The following is a 21,048-nucleotide window of genomic DNA, read 5'->3' on the forward strand; positions in this document are numbered from 1 at the left end:
TGCGAATAATGAAGTGGGGTTGTTCTATACTTACAATATTAAGGATTGCGTGTACTCTGAAATTTATGCTGGGTCGATTCGAGTAATGATAAGAGTGTACAGAAAATTTCATTGTTACGTGAACCAAGACTAATTTCTTAGAAATGGATGAAAGGAAGATATTTCCTCATAATTGCGCAGTATACTTCGCCAGCGTGTCAATGCCATTCCAGCTCGTGAAATAAAACTCATTATAGACCTAATGAGAATAGTAAGGCAAACACAATTTAAATTCAAGTGTTAAGCAGCTATGGTGCAGTTAAAACCCGTTGCATTATAAAATGGTTGTACCACGGTGGATTGAGCGATCTATTCGCAATGCTCGAACACACCAGTACGCGAGTATTTGACGAGTTTGTGATCAATTCACAAAGCCTGTAAGAACAAAAGCCCTCTCAGACAAGGAAAATCTTGCTTAGCAAAAGCAGGTTAGCAGCCAACATTCCATAAAGTTTACATTGTTGCGACTGCTGCCCCTACTCTTCATATATATCCGTTAAACAGCTTTATGAAATTGGGCCCTGAATATACAACAGGGACTAACAAAATGAGCCAGAAACGCAGCTACATTATTATTTCTAACTATTTTGTTGTATTAGTGTTTTTATTATAACAAATGCACAGTGGTAAAACACTACCCGGGTATTTTGTTATATTTTCATAACGCACTAATACAAAGAACAAGGCCTATAAACATTTGACTTAAAAGCGACTATTAAAACGAATGATTCAATATAAGAAGTACAGGTTCTAATCAAAATGCTCCACAGTAATAAAGTTGCATGGTCCGATTTCGCCGAAATACATTTTTCTAAGCAATTGTTTACCTTTGCGAAAATTTGGACACCCCTCAAAAATCTAGGGCTGGGTGAACGATTATGACTGAATCTTTTTTTTCAGTTTCAAACGTTTTCGTTTTTTTTTACAGATTTCGTAGAATTCTTACTACAATTGCCATTTTGCATGCTTTTAAAGAAGGGAAAAAAAAAAAAAAAAAAAACAATGGCATGGTCATTACTAAAGTTTGACAATACCTTTAAACGACAGCTTATAATTTTCTTGAATCTATGATCTCTCGAAATTTAAATAATTTGAATCGAAATCAGCCAAAAATCGGACCTGGCATCTTTAATATTATAAGATTGTCATACATGATACTTCTTAAACAGTAACACTTTTGTGAGTGCATAATAATAACATAGCACATTCTGCAGAAAAAAACACACACAAAAACACATATTCAATTTCGAGGTCTTTGGTACGTATGTGCGTATGAATCACTTCAAACTAAGGTCTTGTGCGCATGACGTCATCGACGTGACAAGTGAACAATGGAGGGTCCACGATCGGCGGCCATTTACCATTATGTTGTGTCCGTGTCTATAATGTTCTGATGTGATTATACTATTAGGTGGGCCTCTTCTTCGTTGAGATGAAGATGGTTACGAAGTCGCCCTTTTCCAAGGATCCTGGAGAAACAACAATTTTAAAACGCATTTGTTATCTTGAACTGTACAGCATTTTTTTTCTTCTTCCGTAATTCATAATATACAAGGCGATAGACTTAACAAAACAGACTAAACCAAGTTATACACAAGTTGAGTCCCAAATTGAACAATATGTATGAATGGGGTGGTGTCATCCGAGAGAAGGAAAATGCCTATTTGTAATGGAGCACCCAAGACTATTGTCAAATTAATAATAAGTAGATACTAGCAATTAAGAGCAGTAAATAGCATGTATTAAAATACTACTTAGGACCCTACCTGAACTCCAGGGTTCAGCAATGGTAGTGTTGGAGAATAGGATCTGTGGAGTTCTCTTGAATGAACAAAGGAACCCACTATCAGCGATGATCATCAGCCACCCCTCGCTTCCACCTACACACGGACTCAACTTCTTATTGATGAGCCAACGTCTTGTTCCAAGGGCTTCGGGCGTGTATTGCCTGCATCAACAAAGAGGGTAGTCGTGTTGTAACGAGAGGCCATGTACATACACTGAGAAGAATCAATGTGTTTAATAACTTGACGTTTCGATCAGTGTGCCCTGGTCGTCTTCAGGAGAATATACTAGACTCTTTTGTTGTATGCTGCTTAAGCACATGCCCAGGGTTCAAATCGCATTGGGCTAAGAATAAATCAAACATTGTCGGTGTATGGGTAAAAAACCAAAATTAATATTCTTTATCCCCGATGCAAATTTAACATCTATTATATCATTGCGGTACCCGCTGCCAAAACATAGGATTCGAACTGCCTCTAGCTGCCGGGCAATCTCGGTAGTCTAGTTGGTAAGACACTGCTCTAGAATTGCAAGGGTCGTGGGTTCGAATCCCACCCGAGTAACATGCCTGTGATATTTTTTCACAGGACTCGGGAAAGTACTGAGTATACAGTGCTAACACACATCGGTGTATGGGTAAAAAAAAAAAAAAATTAATAAACATTGTCAACTTATACTTAAATCAGGACAGGTCTTTTCAGAAATAAGAAGACCCACGTATTCCGAAAATATCTCTACGAGTAGTAAAACAAAAGCAAGACAGCTTCTCAAAAAAAAGAGCATAATCTATACAATATGGCAACACGAGGTGTTACAAAAAACCTATACCTCACCATGCAATGCCTCATATCCCATATCCAACTTCTACTTACCCTTCAATTGAGAAGACGTTGCACTCTGACTCTTTAGTCAGATCACTCCAGGGTGAGAAGATGAGATTCTCTTGGGAGAACCAGCTGAGGCTGTCCGTGCCCTCCCCATCGAAGATGAGGCAAATCGTCTCCATCTCATCCTTGTATACAGACAGCTTTACCTGATGGGCAATAATTTAACAAAAAAAATCATTATTTGGGGGGTTGAACAAAGAATTTACTAGAAGTAAGGAAAACAACTGACATTGTTAGATTCCATAGACCGGCACAGGCTGTCAGCAAAACATCTTGAAGCCTACTAGTCCAGGCTGTGTCGTATGCCCAAGAACCGCGTCGTCCATGCAGGGTCGAGGGGGACAGAGCTCCGCTGGCCCCCAAGAGCAGAACATAGTACTTTATGTTTGCCCAAGTGGGCCTATATGAGTGAGAAAAATCAGCTCCTCAAAAGAAACCCCGCACACGAACACAATAATGGGACCTGACTCCCACTACCCTTCTTAGATAATTTGGAATAGTCCATTCTAGAACATCAAGGACTTTGGCTCAACCAGAGCAGTGCACGTTGGAGAAAACAGTGAAATAAATAACAAGTGACATGACGAGGGTCGCCAGCCCTGAATTAAGGTTTTTAACTAGTGAACTCCTTCAAAAAAATAAGGGAACCCGGTATCAATATTTTGATAGTTCTCCATCTTTGTCCACGAGTGCACTGCCCTGAGTGCATATGATTAGTGATCAATATTCATATATTCACCTTATCAATATTCAGTTCTTCCCACAACCTAACGTGACCAGTCTTGTAGTTCCCTGGAAAGGATTTATCAAGCTTACGCGCGGGTGGGATGTCAGTGTTCAGCGAGAATTGTTGCCGCCATAATTGTTTGTTGTTTGAAAGAGCTTGGAATCCGTCCGTGAGCTTGAACACCATCTCCCAATTGTCAGACTCTGTGCGAAAAAATCATATCAAATATAAATACATATGGTTTTCCATTCATTTTCAGGCAAACAAACATGTTTAATAAAAACACATTCAATTTCACACATTCTTTGCGACTTTATGAATTTGAATAACTCATTTTGACAATTCAATGCCGATGCGACGGAGTATTCATTTTCGAACGAAGGTCATGGAGCCGGAGTTTAAACTTGAACGAATATTTGTTGAAAATTGGCCTTGAAACATATATTAGGTCTACATCAATTTTGTTACCAAATACACATACAATTTAATGTTAAGCTAAGGTTTACTCGTGTAAAGGTGATGGTCTGGCAATAATAAACACTCAAACGCCATGATTTACATTACTGTCAAGGTTAAAGTTATTTTGAAAATTAACGAAAAGTGTGATGTTTCTTTTTACAGTCTAAAACAGACTACGCCTAAGTGGTTTTGGTGCGCATGCAATTTGCATAAGTATTTTCAAGGAAAAGGGTCTGTTTTTAAGGAACCGGACCTGTACAATATCCGTAGTATTTATGTTCGTCCTCTCCCTCCGATGGCACCTGGTTGAGGGCGTAAACAATGTAATCTCCACAGTGCAGTGCTCCCAAGGCAAGTCTGATGTTACAACATCCATCTTCCTCTGATCCAGAAAGAAGAAAATAAACAAAAATAAACGAGGACTCATTAAAGTAGAAGTGTGGCAGGACATTCTGTTCCCCGGGGATTCTGTCGTCCGCACGGCGAACATTTTTTTTTTATAGTACCCTCTTAAAATTTTTTTAAATAAGGGTAAACATAATTGTTTTATTCTTTAAGAGAAATTTTCTTTTGATTTACCCCATGATTACACCGGCGTGTGTTAAGCACAGAATACTCAGTACTTCCCTCGAGTCATCATGTGACCCACATGCATATTACTCAGAAGGGGTTCGAACCCACTAATGCAATTGTTCAGCTACCTGTGTTGATGCACCCTTCTAGAGGAACGCGTGCTCCTGGTCGGTCTGGTAACTTGTCGTCAACCCATATTGGGTAACGGGTACCGCAGTGATCCAGCTCCACACAGCTTGTAGGCATATCCAGAGGTTCTCCTTAAAAAAGTTTGGTCAGACAGAATGAACATAAGCGAATGCAATGACAGAAAAACATATTCAGACTTGTTTTCACCTCGGACCAATCGAAACACATTATTAAAAGCTTAGGCCTACTTTCGGTTGTATGCATGCCGTGTGCAATGTGTGTTGTAAAATTATACATGTCATTGTATGTCATTTGGATTTGACCCGATAATAAACTAAGTACTAATACTGCACCCTTTCATTTATTTCAACCTAATAATATTTTCAGACCTTTGGTGTCAGTGAAGCGATACCAGCCGGGTCTGATACTCTGATCACTTAATGATCGCCCGTTGTAGTTTCTCATATCACGGCCTCTCCTAATATCAGTCAAGACAACATGACTCCGGTCTCTACAGGGGTTAATCAGCACTGTTATGAAAAAAAAACCATGACAAAAAATAGAAACTGTTGAAGTCTACCAAAAGAAATTTACAAACAATGGGAGAACAAAGATAGGTCATAAAGTTACGTATGTATATGTTCTTATCTTAGAGCGGATGCAGGTTGGTCTTGCCTCGCCTTGCTCCGGCCTCGGGGACCCCAGTTCGAATCCCGGCGAGGGCACTATGTGAATTGTGTTTACATTCCCTACTTGACTGCCTTGGTTTATTCTGGAATAGTTCTCTGGGGTTTTCTTCACACATCTTTAAATTAAATAACTGAAATGTCTTCATTGCAGTCTTCTTGTTTTCATTGTGTATATATTTTTATTGTGTCTGCTTACAGTTTTTTTTATTTTATATTCAAATCTACTCTATTTTTGTAATCTCTTATTGTATATTTGCTGGTTTTTGATGTTTGAATGAATATTTATATTGGTAACCATAAACACAATTCAGCCTTTTGGCTGCTATGTTTGATTTTTAATAGACCAATAATGATAATAATAGTAAAATTCTCTCTTCCTGTTTTGATCTAAGAAAGAGCGTTGGGAATAGAATCCAATTCGAAAATAGGACGTGTCTCTTACATGGAGATTTGATGAAGATCGCAATCACATCGGCACTTTCAACCAAACCTGCGGAGAAATCAAGAACCAGATAACATAAAATGTTTACATCATTGTTTTCTGGAAGAGCATTCTCTAGATTTAAATAAACACAATTACCATATCAACTCCAAGCTGACAGCATGGAAACTGGTTAACAATGGGATTTGATGTCAGATTTTACATCAGGTTGACCCATTTCCGGATTATCTTGACTCAGATTGTGGGTAACACTGTCCCTTTAATGGGTCAGGGGAATTCAATGAGATTTAACGCTGGTCTTATCTCGAGTTAGGACGAGTTACTCTCGTCCTAACTTAGGACTAGAGTTTTATTTCCTATGACTACAGCCTAAAGTTCTTTGTGAAATCGACCCATGCAGGTCCATTGGAGACATCTTTTGTTCTTTCCTCTGTCCCTGTACTTAAGACCCTCCCATATTTGTACACACAATTCCTTGTTGAGCAACCCAGTCATTAGAATCCCCCTATGCAGTCCCCTTGTTTTTCATTTTCTGTTCTGTTCTCAGTCTCCATAGTGAGTATGAAAAAACAAGGTCAGTTTTGACCCGGGAGTTTTGTGAGTGTAGCATTATAATAGCTCGCACCACTTGCCCAGCGGACTGAGGTATCCCGGGCGCTGTACAGGAAACTCTGCTGACGATCGCCGTGGGTGGAGAGGCAGTCATTTGAACTGGATGACACGGCTAGCCAGCCCTCAGCCTTAGAGCAAAAATCACCTTCAATTCCGTCCACACTGTTGATGAAAAACTGCCGGGAATCTTTGCTGTTGGAATGAGAAATGTTGCAGGAAGGAAATTATTGAGCTTATTGTTTAGTCTGCTTTCGAGTCGTTGTGGTGGGTGTTTTTAGCAAAGAGGAATTCACATATTATAGAGTGTGGTAAGGAAACGTAGGGTAAAGAGATACTGATAAGGTGGGGCAATTTGATTCAGGTGTCAGGTTAACGCAAATGAGTTCATTCAAAGGCACTGGTTGGTCATTACTCAAAATAACTGTTAGCAAAAACACTGACTTGGTAAATATGAGTAATGGAGAGCTGTTGATAGTATAAAGCATTGTGAGAAACGGCTCACTCTGAAATCAGAAAGAAGTAATTTCTCACTAATTTTGAATCTTCTAAAAGTCTTCGGGCCTGAAGCATTTGTTATGCATCCGAAAGCAGTCAAAATTGTGCAACAAGGGTTGTTTTCTTTTATTATTCTCTTGCAACTTCGATGACCAATATTGAGTCAAAATTTGTAATACCTGCCCATGGTGAACTGTGTGTATGTGGTGTTCGATGTCATGTCGGTGTACGGCGTCTCGATGATACGATCTCGCGAGAACCAGTTGAAGCGATCCGATCCCACACCGTTAAATATGAATCGCCGTACCTCACGACCATTCTTATAAAGTGATAAGCGGATCTACGAGAAAATAAAGTAAACTCAAAAAGTTAATCTTTCAGTGTATTAAATGGTTTGGGTACCTTTTTTTGTGCGACTTAAAACACAAAAGCCCTCAGATTTACATTAAACTTACACGGTTGAAAGATAATGATGGTTGAAAGCTTCCCTCATCGTGTGACGTCAGATACAAGGCTACCGTTAAGTTACCTTGTTTAGGCCATTAACCTAAACAATAACCTTTTCCGAAAGAAGGATTCGAATGCAGCTATGACTAGGGACAACTTGTTTTGTAGAAGTTGGTAGGCAATGTTGCTTACCACAGATACTGCCGTTATTATTTTGTCACATTGGTCCCATTGAATTAGCTGTACCCACCTGTTGGACGTCCATCTGGTGCCAGTTGTTGACGAGGCTGCTCTTGAACGGTTCTGGGAACGAGGTGTCCAATAGCTGAGCCTCGGGGACGTCCGCATTCACTGATTGGTTAGATGCCCACAGCTTGTAGATGTTGTTATGGTACACGTCTGGTAACGAGACTCCTTTCATTACAAGATCCCACTCAATGAATCCTATTTTTATAGGAGGAAACCAGAATGTGTTCTTTTGTTTGTAAAGGTTGTTTTATAGATTGGCTTTTGTTACTTAGTGACGATTCAGAGAACATTTTATTTAGAAGAAAGAACAAAAGTGACATGTGATAATTTGAGCTGAACACAGTGTTTACTTGATAAGAAAACAAACGCAAAATGTCATGACAAAAAGCTGTGAATCCACCAACGTTTAGCAAGGTGACTGTGAGTACCAACCGCATCTCAGATTCAAATGTTCTTGGGGTGAAATTATCAAAACCATGTTACTTGGAAGGGAATCTTTTCTCAACATTGTTTATAATATCAACAGTTGCTTCTCACCTAAAGTTGTTTGGTAAATAATTTGAGGATTTATACCAATCTATGACTTTACCTAAAGGTCCCCTAAATCACCCACACTTTTATAAAGAAATACCCTATGGGGTATACTATGCAGAGTTGTGGACTCGAGTCAAGTGACTTGGACTCGTGTCGGCTTCGAGTCGCTATTTTTGTTATAAATGTGACCCGACTCGTAACTTTCAGCACTGACTTGTGACTTGGCTTGAACTTGCAAATGATTCATTGTTCCGTTGTGGAAAGTGTCCCTTAAGTTGGCGTGAGCAAGGGTCCCACTTACCAGTGCAGTAACCAGCAGGCTGGTCTGTGTTGAGTTGAGGCAAGCGGTAAATGTAGAATCCACCACAGTTACGTACAAGCACCATGATCTTGATGTTACAACAGCCTGGATCATCTGTTAGAGAAGAGAATAGCAAGTGCGCATGACGGAATGTGTTAAATTACTTTCTAAACACATCCGGGTCAAATGTGACCCACTTCCGGGTCAGATATGACCCGGCTGACCCGGATCAGTCCCGTTGGGCCTGAAATAGTAATCACTGTGAACCCCGGTTCAAATCCAAACTCAGATCAAAGCCTTCTTCCTCTTCTTCTTTTTCCTTTTTAGTGGTAGCCTTCAAATCATGATTAAAGCTAAACGCACTGCTAGACACACCGGGGCGAACCCATTCTCTTTGTGACACTTGGGACCTACACCTGTATGTCCCATCCGAAGGACGAGAGAATGGTTATTAAGTGTCTCTGTTAAGTTAAGGACACAAGTGTCGCGACGGGGACTCGAACCCACACTATGCAATACACCAGAGCTTAAGTTCGATGCTCACCCACGCGAATTTGGCTTGGTCCTTTTTTGGTCAAGTTATTGTTGGATACGATTCTTTCTGATTAAAACAAATTCAGATTGATACCTACCTGTGTTGACGCACATTATTCCTTTAACAGTCTCGCCGGATTCAGTGTACTGTACATCCAATAGCCAAATTGGGTACCGTGTCCCACAGGAGCCAATATTCTGACAGTAATGAGTAATTTCTTCACCTAAAATTACCAAATTACGAAAATATACATTAAATTATATTGAAATGTCATTTGTCAATGTCAGTTCGGGGAAATAAGTTAATGCTGAGCATTTTATGCGTTATAATAAAATGTTGAAGTAAACTATGAAGGATAAAAAAATGTTTTTTTTAGTCTGAAAGCTTACAAAATTTCCTGTGAAACATTTCTCTCTGAAATGCAGTTATGGGCATTCTAGGAAACTAAAAATATGGAAACACAAACAAGAAAGTTGTTGTTGTTGATATTGTTGTAGTTGATGTCGTTGTTGTTGTTGTCGTCGTCGTCACTGCTGCTGCTGCCGCCGCCGCTGCTGCTCGTGATGTTGTTGTTGCTGCTACCATTTTTTATTTTTATATATATTTTTTATTATCAAAATTGAATGGTTCATTCAGAGTATTTCTGTTTATGTGAGTGGTTTACCAGCAGGACTGTCGAATCTGTACCAGCCGGGTGCGAGTTGTGTGTCGTCCACCACCGGGTCTCCACTCCCTCTCCAATTCACTCCTCGCTCTCGGTTATCCAAGACCTGATAACTCTTCTTTCTACAAACAGGAGCTTCTGCAGATCAACAAATAAACAAACAAATAATAAATGAAGAGCTATAGACATATGCGAAAAGAAAAGTGACGGTGCTTCTATAAAGTTTAGTTTAATTTATAAACTAAAAAAATAAAAACATTTTGAAAATAAAAACTACAAACTAATGAAACTACAAACAAATCTTCCAGAAAACGAGCACAAATCTAAAACATATTAATCTCCAGTGTACAGGAACATGTGAAACTATTGAACTCGTTTAAAATGGAGTCCCTTTTGAGAGATGTTTTGCCTACCTTCTGTCTTCATAAAAATCGCCAGTTCATCCGCCTCCCCAACTTGCTCTGAAATCAAATCAATGTTTTATACTATCAACAGCTCCCCTTTGCTCGTTGCCAAATAAGTTTTTATGCTAACAATTATTTTGAGTAATAACATTAGTGTCCAGTGCCTTTAAGGCGACAGTTCACACAGAAAAAATCCAAAATGTCCTACCTAAATCCCAGATAGTTGCCGCGTTAGTTCTACTGTATTTGAACATCGGGAAGGGACTATCGTTCTCCCAGCTGCATCCACCAGGCGAGGCGATCATCAGAAACCAACCATTTGCGTTCCAACAGTCATACAGTGCCGTACGCATCATCATGAAGCGATAGTTCAAATGACTTCAGACAACAAGAAATGGACAAACAAAAACAAAATGTTTTTTAAACATTAACATGCTTAGTCTAGTTAATTAAGCGTTGTTGTTTGTAAATTGTTCCTTTATTCGTATACGTCCAATGTTTGTCCGTTTACATTATCTTTGTCTGTCCATAGGTTAATTGCTACACTGGCTGGCATCGGCTCATCAAATGGGCCTCAATCATTTTCCTTGACTGTGTAAACCTTACACTACTCTGTTCGCTATTACATTTCAACTGTTGTTTTTACTTACTCAGCATGGATGGATTTGACAGATGCATTGAGATCCTTATACGGGCTGGATAGAACCTTGTCACCATCGAACCATGATGTCTTATCTGTACCGGACCCATCGAAGACGATCCGAAGAACTTCAATCCCAGCCGAGTACAAGGAAACCCGAACCTGTGGTTATAACGAATTTACACTCTGTTATTACGAGTTCACAATCGCACTCCGTTATAATCACGGATTCTCAATAAACCGTAATGACGAATTCTTGATCAGTTATAACGAATTCACAATCAATTATTACATATTCACAGTCGATTATTACGGATTCACAATCAATTATGACGGATTCACAATCGATTAAACGGGTTCACAATCCGTCATTGCGATTACTTGAGTCCGTTCTAACGTCTTTTTTTGGTCTTCTATCTTTTCACTCCTTATACTTTCTTCTTTGCTTGTGATGTGAGGATCGGGGTGTTTACCTCAGCAATATTCAAGGAGTTCCAGTCTTTCACCAACATGCTCTTGAAATGTCCCTGGTAACCTGTCCCAATGACCGCAGCCTCCGGTATGTTCTCATTGAGAGCCTCTTCGCTGGTCCACAGATCGTACGGGTCTGGTTCGGAGATACCAGCCATGGCCTTAAAAACCATCAACCAAGGTCCACTGTCTAAAAGACCAGAAATTACGAAAAATCAAACACATACACTGCAAAAACGGGGTGTTAAAATTGACACCATGGCATTGACACCAAATGGTATCATGGCCGCCTATCGTGGACCCGAGCTCCTTTGTTCAGCTCTTTATTCTGACAAACTCATTTTGTTTCTAAGTGCGTCTTTATTGAATTGAAATGAATTGGATTGAAAAGGACAATAAAATAAGCTAAATGGAGATGGGCTGGACGCAGTGCCAGAAGAACAGGAACAACAGATTGACAACCAAGGATATGGAAAAGGAAAGGAGGTAGACAGAGAAGAAGATGGAGAGATGGCATCAGGGTATATGCAGGAGCAACATGGACCAGAACTGCAAGAAATATAAAGTAATGGCATTTACACGAGGGCTGCATCCTACACTGGATGAACTCAGCCTAATAGATGCTGATGAGATTGAACCGACCTGTACAGAACGCTGCAGGACGGACGCAACGTGGAAGTCTGGGTAGGTAGTAGATGTAGAACGCCCCACAGTTACGAACCACTATCCTAATCCTCACGTTGCAACATCCATCTTCCTCTAATAGAAAAATACACCAAGATAAAGGTTACAAGTTTGGGGTTGAACAAAGAACAAATTGACTGGATCTACACTTGAACCATCGACCCCCGTATTAACATACCGGCGCGCTACCAACTGAACTATCTTAGCCCTAGTTGACAATCTCCCTAAATTATTTTTAGCCAATATCTTTTCAGGAGGATATAATTTAGGCGGGTAATATAATCTCCTGTAAACGTGGAATTCCCTTCATCAAAGCAAATATAGATTGTGGTAAAATTGTGAGTCTAAACAATAGGTCAAAAAACAAAGACAAATCCCCAATGTATACGGGGTCGACAAAAGCATGTGTGGGTGCGTGGTGTTGGGTGAGGTGTGCAGGGGGTGGGGGCGGCGCAAGGGACCTGATTGACCCCCCCCCCCCCCCCAAATAATAAGTAGTTTTATATCCTGCCAAAATAAATAGTGTCATGCCAAATACAGATTCTATTTCCACATACCATTTTGATTAATTTGTTCCCATTTCCCTCTACTGGGAGTAAATGTTTCGGCAATTTATTTACCACATGTGTTTTGCATTTTTGGGTAAGTTTAAATATCCCCTGGGTGCGAACCTAGACCTAGCAACATTTTGCCCCTTAAAGGCTGTGTTTATTTTTGGAAACTAGCTGTTTATCATACTATACATTTGCTTTGAAATTACTAAATAAATTACCAGTGTTAATGCAACCAGTTACTACTGCATTGTTCCTATTCGCTGGTAACCGGCCGTCCATCCAAACCGGGTACCGGGTTGCACACATTCCCATCGGAACGCACTCAGTGGGCATCCGGGTACCTGTTTATGATATTAGAATTTTTTCATTTTAATAATAATTTATAAAGAAATTTTTTATTCGCATTCTGTGATTCTATGGGATTGATTTTACAATGCACTTAAAAGAATCACCTTTAAAGATCACCTGCGATAACCTCTGTGTTTTCGTTCGGTAAAATACAACGGCCGAGATAAAAACAAATAAAGAGTTGAGCTGTTTTGCTGAGTGGATTAGGATACGATAGGTTAAAAACCACAAATCTTGACACACTTTACAGGGACAGTGAACATTTAAGAGGCCCTGGGGACTACAATTGGGCCGAGATGAACAAAGCGACCTCTAGATTCAGTTATAGTGTGGCTTCAAACAGGGTTTAACATCGGGTAAACTCAAATGACGCTAGAGTGGCCAAAAGGAGTTGAATCAAGATCGTGATGTGCCTTGATTTAATAGCATGCCAAAACATGTGACAACATAATAAAGAAATAATTGATGTGGTAACTTTGAACTTGAGTTTTCCACTCAGTCCGTTTGAATATAAAAACATGCCCCTAAAATCTTGTTTTTATGGATTCCCAATTCGTAAAACAAAAATGCACAATAGTATTTCAATAATCTTATCATTGTTATTACAGACACAGTTTCACGATGTGTAGTGTGTTTGTTTAAGCTGACCCTTGATCAAGTGACATGAAACAAAGAAATCAAAGATGCATTCAGTGTAACTCCATTGTTTAAATAAACTGTTACCCATCTTTACTCAGGCCTAAAAACCAAGGAGCAGTATGTTTTGCTCCATGCTGAAACGTACAGAAAGTGACACAAAATCTGACGTTGGTGATTATCGGCTTCTTGTTCGTCTAAGTGAAATGTTATGAAAATAATATTTACCTGCATTTCCCATGAATCTATACCATCCTTCTTGCAAGGAGTGGTCACTGAGAAGCTCGGTGGACACCACATGCATAGAAGAGAAACCGGAATTCCTCCGTTCATCGTCTAAGACGGTGTAGAGATCATCATCACAAGCATCCTCGACAGCTGCAGGAAAGAGAAATTAGAAAGTAAATTGCTCATGAGTATTCTGGTCTTCTTCTTTCGAGACCACCATCTACTCTTTCTTCAAATGTTTGGCCAGGATTGGGCGCATCTCACAGCCTTCTCGCTTGCTGCCTATCAGTATTTATGTTTTTTTGTAAACATTAGTATATAGTTGGAATTTTAAAAGCTAAGATGTATTCTATATATTCCGAGATGTTTTTTCTTACCGGTCTGAGAGGACCCATCGGGATCGACGGCTCCTTCCTGACACCCACAAACGGCCACAAACATGCAAGTCAATAACAAACGCATACTTAAGACATTCATCTCTAGTTCCTGAAAAGTCAAACAGACAAACATAACTGCATTAGTTGTCGACATCTTTTTGAGCTTTTCCTCGAGAGACAGTGGTTCATGTATAAGTTGCATTTGCGAAGGTCTTGTGCGTTTTGATAACAGTGTTCACCTTTTTAGCTTTACAAATTATGAAATTTGAGAACTTGTGTTACACTTCAAGGGGACACAAATAGACAAAGTCTAACCATAGATATATTTTCTATATTGCCTAACCTCAGAGCTGAGGTTCCGTAACTATCCGTAAGTATCCTTGAAAAAGATAAGCTTTGTACCACAATCATATGTATATAGAATGTATGTTTTTTATACATAAATTCTAAGTTTGATAATGTCTCAACATACTTTCAAGAATCCGTGAGTGAGTCCTCGATAAAAATAATGTCCGACGCACGAGCTAGCTGAATCTTTCACGTGGAGTGGTTTCTAGCCTCCCGTCCGGACATCACTCTCTTTCCCTGGTTGTGGCTCCCTCTTTGCTGCTCGCAACAAGAATGCTGCCCTGTTCATAAAATTTTAACGGCAACAATGTTTCTCCTGAGATGGATCTGTGACTGAACTTCTAAGACACCTGTCACCAGCCGTCGTTAAACTTGCCCCAAATATATCATTCGAACTTCCTCCTGTTGGTCAAAAAGAAACCACAGGAACTCAGGGGTGGGAACATTCTTTCTGAGATGCGAACTCAATGTGAACTGTTTCATGTTGTGCGAGTGGCTACCAAAACAAAAATAATACTTATTGGTGAACTGAGAGTGGAAAACTCCAAGAATGAGAGTGTTAAAGTCATTTAAAGTCGGTCAGCGGGGGTTATAGGAATCAGATTCTGCTTTTCAGTTTCTCCCGGGATTCATTTTGTTGTGCCCCGGCATACCGCTAAATGTTATTGACATGATGGTATGTTCGATGTGGCTTGGGTACCTCCTGGCGTCTGTGGGTTTTACCGAGAATTTCTACAGCTGCTAGGTTGTTTGACCGGGTAAATCTAGATCCCGGCCCCGACCCAGTTCACCCAATGTCATCGCAACAATCTGGGTTGTGCTGCATGTTTAGTTCGCCTTTATTTTTGGGGGTCGCTGTACAGTGTATTCCCAAATGGCGAGCAAGATAACGGTATATTTACTATGACGTTTTTTCAAGGGGGTGAAAACATCTATTGACAAACTGGAGACGTAAAGTGCCGGTGTAGCAGAAGACTCTGCCCACCCTGCCCCCATCACCCCCCGGAAATTATGTCCCCCATAACTTCTTCTGATACTAGTGCCCTCTTTTGAATCATCCTCCTACAGCCCATATTTCCCATATTATGGGGGACAGAATCTCAATAGATAGAATTCCCTGAGACCTGTTTCTCGGGAGATTCTGTCTCTCCATAATGATGGGCTGTATGCACTGCTGATTCAATTCAGGTCGCTCTTTCAGAAGAAGTTTGTACACTGAGTCTGTGTGTGGGGGGGGGGGGGGTCGTCTCAGGGAATTCTGTCCGCCCGAGGTTCTGTGTACCTTATGGGAAATGGGCTGGAGGAGGATGATTCCAAGAGTGCGTTATCATGATTAATTTGTACACGGTTTGCCATAATTATGGCGGACTGACTCTCCGGGGGGGGGGGGGGGGGGGGGCGGCACACAGATAATCCCCTGCCCTCACAGGAGCACTGAATTTCCGGGGGTGGGGCATTACCTTCAGCCACGCGGGTGTCGCATGCAATTATGTCCTCTGTGCAATACTATCCGGAGGACATAATTGCATATGCAATAATGTCCGCTGGACGGTTTGTACATATGCAATTGTGTCCGCCCGGACGCTGCTGCATAATGCAATTGTGTTCGCCCGGACACAATTGCATATGCAGTTGTGTCCGCTCCCGTGCACAACCGTCCTTGCATTAAATTAAACGCCCTTGGTCGATGGAACACATTCACCATTTTTTTTACAAGCTATTAAAGTGCATGTCATGAATGGAAATGTTCGGCCGTTGGGTATTCGCTGCAATCATAAAATACGTAAATATAAAAACGTTAGGTTCAGTGCATGCACGCTCGCAAACGCACGCACATACATGTACAGTCAAGTACATGTCCACCGGACGGTTTTTGCATAGCCCCGGACACGATTGCATATGCAAAAGTGTCCGGAGCGGACATTATTTGCATGGCGGACACAATTGCATCTGACACCGGCATGTTAATCCAGAGGTACAGCAGTTTGTGATGTGAAAATATCTTCACTTTTACCAGAGGAGAATCATTCATGAAACATTGAATGAGGGCGTTGATGCGTAGTTAGTTTGCAATGGAACATTCACAGACAGCCTGGTCTATATTCCGTCACAACATACTAGCGTTTTAGTTCTTGGGAGACCGATCGATCCACTGCTAAGTCGATTGCAATATCCCCCCACCCCCATCAACACGTACATATGCCATAGCTTTGATCAGCGAGCATAGTACAAAGCCCTGTCATCAAGAGCTTTCAGAGTTTAAAGTGAAATGAAGTGGAAATAATTAAATCAAGGATGATTGCGTCAACAGTAACACGGGAAACAAAATTTGTGACTTCCTGGCATGGCGTTTTACCGAAGAGTCTCTGTTATGGGAAAGGCATAATTTTTTGATATCTGCCAGGGGTCTGAGTTTTATATTTTCTTCGAACTTTCAGCAGACATATCAAGAGGAATCACAACAAGAACTGCGTACGGATTGTTGCAGACCTACATACAGGTAACCAAAGGTTGTTGTTGCTTCTTTATTATACTTTTGATATGACCAGGGGTGGATTTCATGAAGAGTTGGGACTAATCTTATCTTGAGTTAGGGCGACTCAGAGTTACTTAGGACTAGCCATGCGTTTTTATATCTCTTTGGACTAGTCCTTAGGACTAGGGGACTAGTCCTAGCCCTATATAGGACGGAAAAGTTTCCGCATGGCGCCACCACTTTTTCATTCGATATGAAATAATATAGTATCTAATTTACCTCATTGATATATCCCTTTTTGTAAAAATGAGTGAAAAAGTGGTGGCGTCATACGGAAAGTTATCCTATAGGACTCTTCCTCTGTACACAGATAAGATAATACAAAAGTGTAAGGCTGCCAGGGCTAGGATTAGTCCTAACTCTTTGTGAAATCGACCCATGCACAAGTAGTAAAGCAAAAGGCATATCGGTAGCTCGTACTGTGAAGTTTTCTTGTCGGCTTGCTTGCCTGCGTTCTTTTCATTTCGCCGTCTGAACCCATTTGCCTTATACCGACATTTAAGCCCAGAACCCGCCCACATGTTCTGTAGACAACCGTCGGTCAGGTGTAATGTAGAGTGAGTGAGGTGGTGGGCTGGGTTAAAGGCCCTGTACAACTTTGGTAATTGCACAAAGACCAGTGTTCTCACTTGGTGTATCCCATCATAAGCATAAAATAACTAGCCTGTGAAAATTTGGGCTTAATTGGTCATCGAAGTTGCGAGAAGATGATGAAAGAAACAACACCCTTGTTCTGACGAATTTGTGTGCTTTCAGATAAGAATAAAAGGCTGCGGATGGGAGTAATAGTGAATGTCAAGTAAGTTCCACCAATCAAATGACAAGGATCTGTATGTCAGCAGAAAATTAATAATACTATGTGTGAGGCCTCAAACAAGATAATCTTGTATCTAAGCTAAACTAAGTAACATTGATGTACAGGCCTACATCAATTGAGTCTTGAATAAAAGTTGTTTGCTGCAGAAACAATGGAAATATGATGGTATTTTTTTTTAAAAGGAAAACCATCTAATTACCTTATGAGTGTAATCTTGCTTCTTCATCTTATCCTCAGCAACTTGGTGGTAGTTTTTATTTCCAATATTGTTTTAGAAACACATATTCATAACCTGTAAAGATAAAACATTAGATTCTTAAAGGAAATGTTTTGTATATTCATGTGTATTAAGAAACAAGTTAGGTCTCATTCTGTAAAAAGGAAAGCATGTAAAACTGTAGAATATGTAAAGGTTTATACATTTTCTACGAAAAAAAATTGCGATTCAACCTGATTTTTTTTTAACCGGCCTCCTCCATTTCCCCTCACAGCCGGCTCTTCCTCACCATTGCCAGAAATGTGAGTTGAAATAGAACTTCTAAAGGTTGTAAATTGGTCAGTTCTGCAAATAATATAGAAGACTTGTATTTTTCTTTTGTGATTGGAGAGGGCATATTGAATGATAAAAAACATCTTGCTAAGAATGTTGAACTTAATCTTATTCATTCAGCCTAATCATTAGAATACACTTTCTAAACAAAATTACAAGCCTTTCATAGAGATTGGACTATAAGTTTTTGCTTCAGTAAATGTGTCATCTTTAAATTATGAACCAGTAGTAGGTAATTGCATTCTACTTACAAACAGCTTTCAGGTATTTAGATCATTTATTTATGGGGAAGATAATCCCATTATTAGGCCTAAACAAATATCATCATATTAATTCTACAGAAACTATTTTTGGTTTTAAAATCATTCATGGGAAAATTATCTTATTTTAGGCCTACACATTTGGCAATGGTTTTTGGCCAACTCTGATTAAAAGTTGCCTTTTTATAGACCAACATCAAGAAAGACATGGAATGGAATTTTGAAAAAATAGCAGTTAGGCCTACTTTTAATTTATATAAACTTAAAAAAATTATAAGACTTATCATCTAATTGAAATGAAATCTCATTTTATTTAATGTATTTATATCTTTTGTTATGATTTCAATTACAGATAAATGTAGGCCTACTTCAAGGAAAAGCCATGTCACTTTGAAAAACAAAAACAATTCACAATACTCCTTACATATTACCTGGAACATGGGGTTAGACTTGTCGTCTACTTCAAATTCACATTAATTAGAAGAAATATTTTTGGTGTTAGACTTATAATTTATAACATCTACTTTTAGGCCCCCATTTGTTGTCTTTTCTGCAATTGTGAATAACATTTAAATGTAGGCCTACTTCAAGGGAAATGGCATGGCATTTTGCCCCCAAATCATTTAATTAGAAGACAGTTTTTACAGTTTTAAGCTCATCATCTATTGGAAAATTGTTCTTATTTTAGGCCTTCATTTATTTCTTCATTTAATTTTGTTCACTAACACTTAAATGTAGACAGACAAGGGCGTGACATTTCAGTGGGGGGAGGAGGGGGGGGGGTAGCCACTAAGCCTATTCCAAACTCATGTTACCTAGACGTGTGGGTTTGACTTGTCATCCATTGAAAACATTATTTCCTTAAAATATAGATTAATAGCTAATTACCATATAGCCCTGCACACATGAAGTAAGTGTAATCTAGAATCAACTAAAAGTAGTTTCTTGTTTTCACAGGTAGGCCACAGGCCTTTAATCTGAGGAAAATTAATAATACTATGTATTAGGCCTCAAACAAGATAATCTTGTATCTAGGCTAAACTAATGTACATGGTTGTACGGGCCTACATCAATTGAGTCTTGAATACAAGTAGTTTGCTGCAAAAAAATGGAGTTATGGTGTTTTTTTAAACGGAAAACCGTATAATTACCTCATTAATGTTATCTTGCTCTTCATCTTATCCTCAGTAACTTGGTGGTAGAACGGTTGTTTTTTATTTCCAATATTGTTTGAATTGATTTCAAAATTCAACACTGGCAATGTAAATTTGATTTGAAAATAATATCTTTAATTTAAATAATAGACAAACTTGACAAATCAAAGAAGTTTAAACAGCATTCTCCTATTGCCCTCAGCAACACATAAAAAAAAGGTTTGTTGTGTCTATAGAGGGCGCTATTCACAGCTCTATAAGTTGCCAGTCAATAATGCATGTAAACCACATACAGCAAGTATCAAGGGAGGTACAAATGATCACAGGGGGGAAAACAACTGCTTAATGCAGTTACATCCTTATTTTTCTTCAAATAAAAAATATTCACCAAGTGTATTACAGTGTTATTGTTATCTATGCATGTAAACCACATACACCAAGAAAAACTTGGACCTTGCTTATCCCAGGAAGGTAGAAATGTTTACAGAAGAACAAACAACTGCTTTATGCAGTTTGTTCGTAATTTTTTTTAATAGGCCTAAGTCCATCCTATGCAGATTTCAAATCTTGATTTTGAGCAATATCTTTAGAGTACTTATGTCCTTTGGAAGGATCAGCTGTCTATCATTTCCATGGCAATAGAGAGAAGATTTCTTTCACATTGTTTCATGGACAACAAATTCAGAACCTGAAAAGTAAAGATAAAACATTAGATTATGAAAAGATATTGTTGGTATATTAATGTGTATTAAGGTTAAACAGGTTAGGTCCATTATGTGAAAAGGAAAGCATGTAAAACTTTAAATAAAAAAAGGTTTACACATTTTCTACGAAAAAAAGTGTAATTCACCCTGATTTTTTTTTTTTTTTTTAACCGGCCTCCTCCATTTCCCCACACAGCCGGCTCTTCCTCACCATTGCCAAAAAAGTGCTCTGAAATAGAACTTCTAAAGGTTGTAAACTGGTCAGTTTTGCAAATATAGAAGACTTGTATTTTTCTTTTGTGATTGGAGAGGGCATATTGAATGATAGATATCATCCTGCTAAGAGTGTTGATAGGTAATCTTATTCATTAAGCCTACATATTAAAATACACTATCTAAAAAATGTACATGCCTTTCATAGACATTGGAATATTGATTTGTTTTGCTTCAGTAAAGGCCTACCTGCCTAATTTATAGACCTACATCAGAGAAGACATGGAAGAGATTTTGAAAAATAGCAATTAGGCCTACTTTAATTTTATATAAACTGAAAGAAAATCTAGTTTTATTTAATGTATTCATTTATTTATTTATGATTTAAATTGTGAATAACATTTAAGTGTAGGCCTACTTCAAGGAAAGTACATGTCACTTTGAAAAAGAGTCACTATAAGCCTACTTGAAATTTATATTACCTGGAACATGGGGTTAGACTTGTCATCCACTTCAAACTCATAATAATTAAAAGAAATGTTTTGTAGTTGTTAGAC

The 21,048-nt window shown here is 39.1% G+C and overlaps 2 protein-coding genes across 2 annotated transcripts in view; one reads left to right on the plus strand and one right to left on the minus strand.

The window, feature by feature from the left end:
* Window positions 1-598: 598 nt before the first annotated feature.
* LOC117295114 lies at window positions 599-14,857 on the minus strand. The gene is made up of 23 exons (XM_033777681.1): window positions 14,382-14,857; window positions 13,910-14,018; window positions 13,533-13,682; window positions 12,539-12,661; window positions 11,725-11,841; window positions 11,085-11,272; window positions 10,622-10,773; window positions 10,180-10,349; window positions 9,981-10,028; window positions 9,568-9,705; window positions 9,001-9,126; window positions 8,369-8,482; window positions 7,535-7,728; window positions 7,017-7,177; window positions 6,356-6,534; window positions 5,731-5,778; window positions 4,989-5,129; window positions 4,599-4,730; window positions 4,151-4,279; window positions 3,451-3,641; window positions 2,697-2,857; window positions 1,806-1,987; window positions 599-1,508 (listed from the first exon to the last, which is right to left on the minus strand). Exons 2-23 carry the CDS (start codon window positions 14,007-14,009, stop codon window positions 1,447-1,449), a joined length of 3,006 nt encoding a protein of 1,001 aa, XP_033633572.1. The 5' UTR covers window positions 14,010-14,018; window positions 14,382-14,857; the 3' UTR covers window positions 599-1,446.
* A 1,867-nt stretch (window positions 14,858-16,724) lies between these two features.
* The window catches only part of LOC117294488 (bifunctional UDP-N-acetylglucosamine 2-epimerase/N-acetylmannosamine kinase-like), a 37,472-nt gene continuing 33,148 nt past the window's right edge, over window positions 16,725-21,048 (plus strand). The window contains exon 1 of the mRNA XM_033776917.1: window positions 16,725-16,757. The gene's annotated coding sequence lies outside the window, so the exon portion shown is untranslated. The remainder of the gene's footprint in view (window positions 16,758-21,048) is intronic.

This window comes from Asterias rubens, chromosome 9, assembly GCF_902459465.1.
Source record: "Asterias rubens chromosome 9, eAstRub1.3, whole genome shotgun sequence".
NCBI lineage: Eukaryota > Metazoa > Echinodermata > Asteroidea > Forcipulatida > Asteriidae > Asterias > Asterias rubens.

What these genes read in the sequence shown, in the direction of transcription:
- LOC117295114 (XM_033777681.1), bottom strand. Translation starts at nt 14,009, where the DNA reads ATGAATGTCTTAAGTATGCGTTTGTTATTGACTTGCATGTTTGTGGCC. An exon ending in TCCTGCAGCGTTCTGTACAG is followed by an intron (nt 11,273 to 11,724) that starts GTCGGTTCAATC and finishes CTGGTCTTTTAG; the next exon opens with ACAGTGGACCTTGGTTGATG. An exon ending in ACACAGTTCACCATGGGCAG is followed by an intron (nt 6,535 to 7,016) that starts GTATTACAAATT and finishes TCATTCCAACAG; the next exon opens with CAAAGATTCCCGGCAGTTTT.